The following is a 12,248-nucleotide window of genomic DNA, read 5'->3' as shown; positions in this document are numbered from 1 at the left end:
TGGAAATGAATATGACCAAGTCACCTTGAAGAAGAACAAAATTGGAGGATGTACCCTTATATGAACCAAACAAACTATAACACAACACAGTACATAACATATGATATCAATTATATGCATTTCAAAAACAGACAAAACTAATCTATAGTGTTAGAAGTTAGGATGGTGGTTACTGTTAGGGGAGAGTAGTGACTGGTAGACGGCGTGTGTAGGGCTTCTAAGGCATGATAATGTTCTTGACCTGCTGGTGGTTACACAGATTGTCACTTTGTGAAAATTTATTGAGCTGTACACGTAGGTTTCCTATGCTTTTCAAGATGTAGGTTGGACTTCACTAAAGAGTTTATTTTAAAAACAGCCTGCCTCAGAGAATCTCAAAATTAGGTTCTGGGGGTCACTTCCAGCCAGTTCTGGGGATTAGCCAGTTGTGTAGACACAGCACTGTAAACTCTGAGGAGCGTTATGTACCAGCCAGCCCTTACCTGACCCTACCAGGAAGTCAGATGAAAATCAGAAGAGATGGTACAGAACATACCTAAGATCAATAACAGCGCAGGCAGTACCCTGCTAGTTGCGGATCTGATGTTAAGCTTCCTTAACTTTCTCATCCTTTCCTCATGCCCAGCCTGAACCTTGAACTCTAATCCATGCCCAAAGTTTCCCTGAAATCCCCTCCTGCCCATGATTTCTGAGGAGCCCTTTGAAGTGTAACCTTTGTCATCTTAGGATCTCCATGTTCTGGTTTACAATTAGATGTATACAGACACAAGACTGACACCATGATCTTGCTCTTGGCATTTGTGGTAACCTGTAGAAAGCTGACGGTAATCCTTCGTCTGTGGTACCTAGGCTGTCTTGGTCACCAAACTGACCTGGTCCCTCAGGGTTTTTCCTGACTTATGTTGACCCACAAGCCAGCCATAACAAAGAAACTCTGGTTTTTGTTAAGCTTGAACTGAATACAATCCCACAGAATACCAATCCTAGTGAGGATTCAGAGGTTCAGCTGAAATAAAAGCCTATGGTTCTTCTTAGAGGCTAAATTGGATTGATGGTTTTCATATACTCTTTCATCCTTACTCCATCGATCTTTCTCAGTGCCAAAAGAAATTGATCTCAGGTCTCTTTCTGAGATTCCTACTTACATGCAGCCATGACATGCTCCTGTGGTAATTTTCCTCTGTGCCAGCAGTGCTCATTCCCTCTGGCTCGATGCTGGGCTCACTTGCACTCCAAGGACTCCCTTCTTCAAAAGAAAAATGCCAAGAAAGGTTATACTGTTCGGTCTCCCTGGAGAGCACGTTAGTATGTTAGAGTTGTCCATGCTTTTGAATCCTAGGGCAGACTACCACGGCCCAGTGGGTTAACAGGGCATAGCACTGACTTTAGTGGAGGAATGTTAATAGGAGCTGTTCCCTTCACCACCAGCTGAACAGGCAATTGCAAAGACATTTATGATCTCTGTTATGGTGGCTTCCATTCTGAGACATGGGAGCAGAGAAGAAACAGAGTCAAGTCCTTGAATTGCTGAGATGAGCAAGTTATTGATTGAGTGTGCTCAAATCCACTCCAGACTGCCCAGACCTTGCAGGTGTAGTTAAGTAGGGACACCAAGCACCCTGCAGTGGCCATAAGCGTGCTGCTGCCCCCTCTGCTGATGTGACTAGGGCTAGTGTCACGCTCTCAGTGCCCCCTAACTTTGCTGTCAGACTTATCTCAAAAATGATGGTGCCTCAAAAAAACCAAAAAACAACAAAACAACAAAACAAAACAAACAAAAACAAAAACAAAACCCAACCAAAAAACCTAAGGGAATTTATAAGCAATTGTGGTCAATCATGGACAATCCTTGACAATCTTTTTGTCTAAACTCTTCTCTGCAGAAAAGTCTGGAGACATCTCTCTCAGGAATTCACTACATTATCTACCACACAAGAAAGCTTTGCCCTCAAATCTAAAAGCTTTCCTGGGTCATGTCTGTGACAAAACCATGCCTCTGGGCTGCCTATTTTGATTCAACTGGTCAGGCTGAACTAACCAATTCAAATAATTAATTGAAATATTCCCCCCCCAACTAATTGATGACATTCTTACAACTTCAGGCCTGTAACAAATGAAGTCACAGGGTTTTTTTTTTTTCCTACTGTCTTCTTAAAAAATAAGCTGAATCTTAACTAATGCTTAAATTAGTTATTTTCCAAAGTGAGGGAGGGTTGGTGTAGAAATACTTCCTATTTTAGACTCTCTTTGATTAGATATACTCAACTTCTATTTCAGTAGACTTGATTGATAATTTATCCACATTTACTGACTGACTTCTGAAACAACTTGCCTAGAAAGGAGAGCTTTCTATTTTGCTCCTCATACAGGGCCTGAGTGGCAAAGAAAACGTACTTTAACTTTTACCTGATAGCTAAATTCTGAGCAGCTGGTGAGTCCTATCCGCATACTTGCTTACTCTTTTTCTTGCTAGTAAGATGACCATCAGGCTCATTGGACTAACACATTTTGGGATTCAAGAGTCTCTTTGGATCCTACAGGGACAACCTTCACCTCTAATGCTTTGATTGTATACAGAGCTCATGCTCAGATACTTAACATACTTTATAATCATCCCTTAATTCATCTTTAGAGCATCCCTTCAGGGTAGGCGAGGAGGAAATAGAATTATTCCCACTGAATAGTTGGAGAAAACAAACCCCTGAGACATTAACTGACCCCCTGAAGGTCATAGTCAGGGCTCGAAATCTCTCCACTCTGAGAGTTTTGTTCTTCTGACTGTGAAATAGGGACTTTAAAACACAGAGGACCTTTAGGTAGCTGCCCCCATGGGAATTTCTACATTTTGCCCTGCTCTAAAGGGCGGTGTGGTTTTCAGACTGAATGTGTGGTCTAGCCTGTGGCTCTGCTCTCCAACTCCTGATGTGTAAGAAAAATGGGCTTCAGTTGTTTCACGATTCAGGGCCTGTCTTCCTACCCCCCACGTCCCTGCACACCCCACTCCTCTATGTTACCTAGGTCAGTGACAGTGTCCCTGCTCTGGGACAGCTGCAGCTCCTCAGCCTCGGACTCTGAGTCCTGCCGTGGTAACTTGCTGCTCTTTAAGCTGCCGACCCGGCGAATGCTGGACAAGGAACCCCCCTTCTTCACCTGGAAACTGCGGGTTCCTTTAATCTGGAGCAGGCGGGAACCTCCTATCCTGATCTTCCTGCTGGGAACTGTATTAAAAGAATAAAATAGGGCTTTTTCCCCCTTAGTTTTCCCCAGCCAGTGTTAGATCCAAGCTCTCCCCAACTTGTCCCTGAACAGCCTCCTCTCTGTTGGCCGGGATGAGCAGCATGTCTGGACAAGGAGCTTCTCCCCAGCCTCCGAGTCAGGCAGCTTTGTTAAGCAGGCAGGAGGCTGGGTCCACCAGGAAGGGCTGGTGCAGCTTCTTTCTTGCACACATAGCTCATCAGTGCTGGGAACAACCTGCTCTCTTTCTGGCCCAGGGTTCACAAGCATGAGTGTGCCCTCGTAGCACCGTGATCTCAGACTCTTAGTACATTCACATAACATCATTGCTTGATTCAACAGAACCACAAACCATTTGTTTTTGTCTTTCTTTTGACATGGGACTGGCAGAGTTATGTGAGTTATGCAAACCCCTTCACGTAACCCCTTCCTTTGGAATACCTCATTAAGAAATAAAAACAAGAGGCGCTTCTCTCTCCAACAGTCAGCAGTGGGTTCCGCTCAGCTCCTCAGCAATGGCACTAAAGGATCTGTTTTCACTGGTGTGCTTTGGGTGAACATGAGTGTGAAATAGTTCCATTTTCAATGCACCTAGTGATGTCATAGCATCCTTCTTTCAGGCAAAAGGCTGGGTGGGATGTGAGTCCAAATGGTGCAACACCCTGAGCCAACCTTACAGTCTATATGTACCATGAAGAACATGCATTATTCATCTTTAGTGTTCTGGAAAAAACAGTCATCAGTGAGGAAGATAAAAGGGTAAAAGAAACACGTTTAAACTTGAAACCTACTTTTTTTTCTTTTCTTTTCTTTTTTTTTTTTACCTAAAGCATCTTTATTCCCCATAGTCATTTACACTCCTACGTCCCCTTCCTTTGGAGATTTGCTGTTGTCACCCAGTGATTTGATAAGGACGGGATAAAGAAAGTTTTCAGAGCTTAGTCATTATCAAGAAGGGGCCATTATTTTTGTAAGATTTTCTTCTTACAGGAACAAGATTTCTTATGAATTATTTAAGGCATAGATATTAATATTTTTAAAAGTTCCAATCAGAAAGATTGCATTTTAGCCTTGGGTTGCTCACTCACAGGAGACTGAGTATGTGACCGTGAGAAATGGTATAGCACTACAAGATGGTAATTAAATGTAGACTTTCAATGCCATATAAAGGAGCCCAGAAGAATTCCTGTTGAGTAATGTGCAATGCTTAATCTCTGATTTACCCTTGTGATTGAAAAAGATTAAAATCATCACCACTGAGCTGGCAAAGACCTCCCCGAACACATCTGGACAGAATTTTACATCTGGATAGAAATTCTTGCAACCCAGCCAGACAAATTCCACAAAGACTATAGACTATCATGCTCCATTATAATTATAGCACAAAATTCATCTGCTGCATTTTTTCAGTATTATTTTTAGGCTTAACTGAGGCTTTAATGACCCACCTGAAATACATCTGAAATAGAATATTATCATTTTTTAATGACTACTAATACAATTTCATGTCAAGATAGATTGGGAAGTAGAAAAAAAGTTAGAGAAGTTTTTTTTCCTTTTTCTTTTTTCTTTTTTTTTTTTTTTTACACAAGATACTCTCTCGCATTCTTTGCCTGATTTCATGATACCTCTTACCATACAAATTTGGGAAAGTAATCCCAAATTAACGTGACCTGAAAGAAATTCAATTTTGAGAACCTATTCTACTGCCAAAGATAATTGGAAATATCCTGTAGCGCTAAAAATCAGTGTTTAAGAATTATGGCATTGATTATTTACAAAGGACATAGCAGTTAGAATTCAGATTTAATGTTGTACTTGAAAACCATTAGTTGAGCTCATACAGCATTGAGTGTCAGCCTTTACCTCCATGACAACATGAATACGAAAATGAAACAAATACATCTAAATTGGATAAAACATCATTTTCCCTTTTCTCTCACCTCACCCATTGTCTCCATTAGCAAGTCCTGCTAGCTCCACGCTTCGAAATTTCCTAGGATTTTGAAAGCCCCATTACTTATTCCCTGGACTAATGTAACTGCCTCAATGCACTTGCTTACTCCCACTCCCACAGCTTGACTCATCTTTTCAATACATAAAGCATAAATACACATATTATATCACCTTTCTGCTCAAAACCTGCCAACGACACTCAGACACACTTACACAGAATTAAATTTCTAACCATATCTACAGATCCTATTTATTTGCCCTTTGCCTACCTATCTGACTCCATTTCCTGCTGATCTTCCAAGTCATTCTGTAACCACCATGTTGGTCTCTTTGCCCTTTTCGAATGTTCCACATTCATTCCTGCATCAGAGCCGACTTCTCACTGTTGTGTCTGCTTGGAAGACTCCTCCCTCAGCACTCTGCATGCCTGGCTCCTTCACATCATCTACGTCTCTGCCCACTGCCACTTATGGGGTCCTTCTCTGACTACATCCCTCCCAATCCAGGTCACTACCAATTCTCTGACCTTCGTTTGTTTCGCTTCCTATCATTTGTCTTTACTTGAAAGTCTAGTCTTTGATGTTATTCACTATCATGAACTATTAGCTAATAAAAACTGAAATATATGTGGGAAATATTTCTTCCTGTTCATTGCTGTATTCTGGGAACCTGGCCTAGCATATAGCAGGTGCTCAATAGATGATTGTTGAATAATCAGACATATCTTGGTGTCTGTATTTTGGAAAACCAGTCTTAGTTTGTTTGTGGAATGTGGGTAAAATGATGTGGCGGACCTTGCTTGGGGATTTTAGGCAGGTATTTTTAGTTTAAGAATTATCTCACATTTGTTTTCCTTGGTAGAATCCGAATTGTCCTCAGGTTGTTTATTTCAAGAACAACAGTTTTAGCTTTTATAAAAACAGATGGTATAAAATTTTAAATAAAATTTTAATAATGTAATTTAGCAGAGTCCCCCTGGCTTTAGCAGCTGGTATCAACTTATCAAAGGATTAAGGAATATTGAGGAATCTTCAAGATTTTCGCTACCAGTAAAGGACATTTTATGAATATGTTCTTACTTTATAGTTTCAGCTTTCTGTTCATTTATTAACCAACTTTCATATATTAGCATAGCTGTTCTATGAGGTGAAAAAATACTAAGCATTTGTGTTTTTGAACATCAAAGGAAATTTACATAAATGATAATCATGAAATTAAAGTGTTCTTAACAATTGATCTGATGTTTTATTTTTTTAAATGGTGTAGGATTTACTATGTGTCAAGGTTAACCATGTCCGTATTAGGAATTTTTACTTCAGCTACTTTAAGCAATAATTAGCATAATAACTTTGAATAGGCAAAAAAAAAAAAATCCCCTTGGGATATATTTAAAAATGTAAGTTTGTCATCATATGCAGTTAGCATTATCTGAAAAAGTAATAGTTGTAAAAATATTGACTTGACACTTCTTCATGCTCAGAAATTGCTAAGACTTGGCTAATAAATTGTTGTTTTGCCATGAATTCAATACAATAGAATGATTATTTGCATTTTAAAAATGTGATGACAACAATCTGACATTAAAATATTAAGAAACTTTTCCAGTGTACCTCCATTCCTTAGAAGATTTTAAAGATTTTATGTTTTCTCTATCTAGGGCTATTCCTTCCCGGAATCATTCATTCCTTCAGTTATCCAACATTAACTGAGTCATTTTCTATAGGATACCAGAAAATACATAAATGCATAAAATAATCTTTGACTCTTTTAACAAATGTACTGATGTTCTTTTAATCAAAATTCATTAGAAAAATATTGAAGGGCAGTGGAATTTAAGGACTAGCAAAATCAGATAGAGATGTTAACAGTTTAAGGAGCCCTCGAAAGCAACTTAAAACTTGGTAATCTTTAGTTTATATTTAGAATTTTCCACATGGGTTCTAGTCTATAGGCTCATGATATAAACAAATAACAATTATTTATTCTATACGTATTATGTACCAGGTACTGTGTTTATGCTTGGCTTGCATTGTCTCATTGAAAGCTTTCAATATCACAGTGCTGTAGTTGTCATTAACCTAATTTGAAAGAGGAGAAAACTGTGGCTTAGAAGGTAAGCAACTTGGACAAGGTCATATGACTGGTTGTTATAGCTTACCATTTTAAGATGTAGTTTTTTTCACATTTTAACACATCTGAAATTGAGATTTGTCTTACAATTGATGCCATCTTAGAATAACTAGTGCCAGGGAGCAGTTGTGACACATTTGTTATTGCTTCTGTCCATGAGAGCATCTAAAGCACCAGCAACAAAATGTACAGGATGGTGCCAGTATCTTTTATCTCCAAGGAGCCAAATGGTAGTTGGGTGAAGGAGTGCGCGAGGTGGTAAGTCAGATGTGTTTGGCAACGTTCTCGAAGCAGGTAGTGAGTACGAGGTCAAGCTAGCTTCATATAGGTGCACGCTGGCTTACGTACCTAGCACCAACAGCTTTCCTTCTTTTACAGATTCATTTAAGACATGACGTAGTACTAACAGTCTAACGACACAGAGGACATTATCCTAGAGAAAAAAACATGGACACTGACAAAGCTGAGTTGAAAAGTGATTAAGAAATTTGAACCCAGAATTGAAGATCGTTTAGAAAAACTTTAACCACTTTCTTCTATTTCTATGTTCCCCCCTTTTTTTTTTGGCTGTACAAGAATGATATGTATTGATAATAAAATCTGCATCTAATTAAGTCTGAAAGTCCTCTTTCAGTAAGAATGAAACGCCGACTAAATGATAAGAAAGTATTGCATACAGGCTGAATGGGAAGTATTTTTTCTTTCTTACTGGCACACGAAATAATGGTTCATCTGACACATAACCGATGGCATCAGTGGGATATGGAGAATTGTTGAGCTGGAATTACAACCCAAAACTTCTCAGACTGTCGCGTCCAGCTCCTAACTAGCATGATTAAGTGGACACAGTACTGTACATAGCCAACAGTTTTGGACTTCTTTGGGTGTACAATTCTGTAGTGTGGACCCCAGGCCAAATATCCTATGAGAAACACTGAAACATGAAAAAAATTCTTGCTTTTCAATACCTTTCTTCTCCTCGGCCCCTGCATCTGATTTGAGGGTGTGGCAACTACTGTGGAGGGAATCTTTGGAGTCTTCATTTTCATCCAGGACCCCAGCAAAGCTGATCTTCCTCTCATATCTGTGCCGGTCCAACTCAGGATCCAAACGAAGTCTGCAGCTCTCCAAGTCCTGTGATGTCAGTGAGAAGGAGTACATGAATGCTGGCATCTCCTCAGCACTGCATTGGTCTTGTGGCAAACCTCCCTCCATTTTGAATTGCGCCCAGCTGAATTGCACAGAGCCAAATTCCTCTTTCTCTAATGCCAATTTCAGATTGTGGCCATTAAGGATGTTTCTTGAATTAAACAAAATCTTCCCTAACTCATAGTTTTTCCCTTTTTCTCACATTTTATCTTTGGAAAGCACACACCTTGTTTCAAATCTAGAATTAGCTTCCTCACCTTTTTAACTCTTTGTTCACAGTTTAAACTGCATCTTTGGCACTTATCTGTTTATTAAATGATCATGCATTGAATATGACTGAGAGACAGAATAGGAACTTAGAAATCAGACTTGGAGGCAGAATAATGCCCCCCTCCCAAAGAGGTCCATGCTCTCATCCTAGGAATAGGTAAATGTGTTAACTTACATTGCAATAGGGATTGTGTGCATGTGGATTTAGCTTAAAGACCCAGAGATGGGAAATTATGTTGGATTAGCTAAGTGGGCCCAGCCTAATCACACAAATCCTTAAAAACAGAAAGCTTTTCCACTTTGAAGATGGAAAAAAGGACCGTGAGCCAAGGAATGTGGGTTGCCCAAGAAGATGGCAAAAAGGCAAGGCAACAGTCTTCTCAGGGGTCCCAGAAAGGAGCACAGCTTTCTTGACACCTGGACTCTAGCCCAGTGAAACTCTTATCAGACTCCTGATTTCTAGAATTGTAAGATACTATGTTTTTGCTGTTTTAAACAGCTAAATTTCTGCGGAAATAGAAAATGAATAAAGAGGTGATGTTGGAGTTTTGTAGTGAGGATTTAAAGGTAGCTTAGCAAACAAGTGGAGAAAGGCATTTCAGACTTAAGAAGTTTCATATGTGAGGTCCAGAGGCTCAAAATACGATCAGGCATTGGAAGAATTTCTCACTCCCTTCCAGAAATACAAGAGGGGTTCCATGATTGTCTGCTTATGAACAGTGTGAGCCCATACCCTAATGTAAGCCTTGGGGAGGGAAAGTTGGAATTTGGTCGATGAAATTGAAAACTGACCTATTCTGTGAATGCAGATTTGTCCAATCAGAAGATCATATTTAACTGTTAATCTGTAAAACACTTTTGGAGGACCTGATAAAGGAAAAATATATAAAATGCTAATTTTATTTCTATAGAGCATTTTTTTTTCTAAATATGACATAAGTCCTCAGATTCATATAGATATGGAAAACAAAAATATTTTTTAAAAGCCCATTTTGCACCAAGATTGAAATTTTATGGTTTTGTTAATAAATGAAACTTTTTTAACAGAAAGATTTATTTATTGGATAGAGAGAGAGAGAACACGAGCAGGAGGGGCAGAGGGAGAGGGAGAGGGAATCCCAAGCAGGTTCTGCACTTAGTGCAGTGATGAGGGGCTCCGTCTTACAACCCTAAGAACATGACCTAAGCCCAAACCAGGAATCCAACACTTAACCAACGATGCCACCTGGGCGCCCCAATAAATGAAACTTTAGACTCTACATGATGTTTCTTCTTTTCCTTTTAATTAAGAACAGAAGTTATACTTTGGTACCTAGAAAATTAGATCACATCTCAAAAAGTAAAGGAACTACATGGAATGTGTTTAGTGTTTCAAAAAATATTCTAGGAATACAATTGTTTCCCTGAAATTAATCCCTTTTAGAAAAAAATAGAAAACCTAATATACTTTGTATTTTAGTAGCCAAACTTAATCACATAAATTTCTTACTTGGGATAAAAAGTAATATAACAACTCTGATTCTCAAAAGTCGTTATCTCTTCCAATGTCTTCTTTCATCCATTTGTCAAAATCCCAGCTCTCTTTCAAAGCTATATTCAAATGTGACCTCTTGCAGAAAGATTCTTCAGGTTTTTCCAGCCCCTTCTTTGCCCAAACATGGCCCTTCTGCTTCCTTCTCAGGGTCACTTTATATCTCACACCAGGAAATAATTTTTTATGTGTTGGTTCTCCTGTTTCAATATATTTATCTCTGTATCACCTCCACTCCTCTATCACACCACCTTTTGTTCATAGTCTTACTCCCAATAAATATTCATTAGTTAGTCTTGGTATGTGTAAATTGTGTTTTGCTTCTGATTTTTTAACTTTAGGAACATTTGGAATCCAGCAGCATATTTTTTTATAACCTGATTTGTTAAATTCCATCAGCATATTTGGTACAGCCCCTAGCAAAATCTTGCACCAAAGCATCCAATATGTTGCTCTCTCTAATGAATGAATGTAGACAACAGACTTCCTTACGGTTTTTTTTTTTCTTTATTATTGTGGACTCATCTACCCATTGGATGGGAATTACTTGTTTTAATTTATGTTGTTTGGCCATTGGTTATTGGTTTCACTAAATCAGTTGGTAAAGATGTGAATAGACCAGCAGTTTTACAAACAAAATTATCTCTATTATTTCTTTATTGTTTTCAAGTTTGGAAGTTAATATTTAGAAAAAGATTTGATTATTATGTTATTTTAGATTATAAATCTTGTAAAAATGCTTTTTCTTTTTTTAAGACATTATTTATTTGTATGGTTTATGAAAACATTGAATAAGTATGTTACCAGAAGCTCTTTAAAAAAAAAAAAAGCACATTATTTAAGTTGCATCTAGGGATCTGGGAAAAAAACTGTTAAGCTGATAAAAATATTTTTTTTTATCAACTTTTAAAACCTTTTGATATCATTTTGCCTTTTCTTTTACCTCCATCCCCCAACCAATCCAGTGAGTGGCCTCCTGGGATTTCCTGACCCTATCCAAGAAACAACCGTGGTTAAACGAATTCACTTTTTTTTTAAAAGATTTTATTTATTTATTTGACAGAGAGATACACAGCGAGAGAGGGAACACAAGCAGGGGGAGTGGGAGAGGGAGAAGCAGGCTTCCCCCTGAGTGGGGAGCCCAATGCTGGGCTGGATCCCAGGACCCTGGGATCACGACCAGAGCCGAAGGCAGACACTTAACCATCTGAGCCACCCAGGCACCCGAAACTAATGAACTTTTATTTAAATTATTGTACTTTCGGTTCTTTTGCTTTCTCTTCCACGTTTTGGATATAACTAGGACTTTTTCAAACAGAAATTTCACCTGAAAATCTCATCCATTTTGGAAAGGGCCCCTTATGGCAATTTCTGTCGAAAAGACTTTTTCTCTCATAGAAAGTTTATGTTCCTGATTTTCTTCCATCCTCAAGCCACAGATTCTAGAATGTCTGTAGCTTCTCATATGATTGCTTTACTACCTTATACTTTTATTATTTTGTACATTAGGATAGTTATTATTTTTACTGTTATTAAAAATGTTACTGAACTAAAAAAATTTGTTTTCAAGATCTATAGATACCCTTGCAGGAAGTGTTTTGTTAAAACTATAATAGTTCATATTGATGGTAGTTATGCTTAAAGTGTTAGACTCACTGTTTAGTACAATTTTGTAAAGAACAATTGCAGCATTTACAGTTTCTGTGTTGGTAAAACGGTTTTATTAAACTCACTGTTTGTTTATAGTAGGTTGGAATATAACTTAAGGTATGTGTGTATTCTTTTCCCCCATCAAGTAAAGTTAGATTAAAAACAAGAAAAAGCTTCCCATTTATTTTATAAAGGTCACATCCCAACATAATGCATACCTACACTGGACAATAAAAATCCCAGGGTAATGAATGAAGGATCTCTAAGGCCTTGTTAAAGGTGATGCTGTTGTGAACGCTTTCCTCTCCTTGACTGAAAGACTGAAGGC

The 12,248-nt window shown here is 38.4% G+C and overlaps 1 protein-coding gene across 4 annotated transcripts in view; it reads right to left on the bottom strand.

The window, feature by feature from the left end:
• Positions 1-12,248, bottom strand: part of UNC80 (unc-80 homolog, NALCN channel complex subunit) — a 225,023-nt gene that overhangs the window by 95,471 nt on the left and 117,304 nt on the right. For 2 of the 4 annotated variants that reach the window (XM_035726865.1, XM_027590727.2), the window contains exons 26-28: positions 8,289-8,454; positions 3,015-3,218; positions 1,146-1,246 (exon numbers count right to left, since the gene is read on the bottom strand). In XM_035726865.1, coding sequence (XP_035582758.1) covers positions 1,146-1,246; positions 3,015-3,218; positions 8,289-8,454 — 471 coding nt within the window. The remainder of the gene's footprint in view (positions 1-1,145; positions 1,247-3,014; positions 3,219-8,288; positions 8,455-12,248) is intronic. The other 2 variants (XM_027590728.1, XM_027590729.1) reach the window with 1 other exon arrangement.

This window comes from Zalophus californianus, chromosome 3 (assembly GCF_009762305.2).
Source record: "Zalophus californianus isolate mZalCal1 chromosome 3, mZalCal1.pri.v2, whole genome shotgun sequence".
NCBI classification, from domain to species: Eukaryota; Metazoa; Chordata; class Mammalia; order Carnivora; family Otariidae; genus Zalophus; species Zalophus californianus.
Note: the sequence above shows the minus strand (reverse complement) of the source record. Positions and strands in the feature narration are given on the sequence as shown.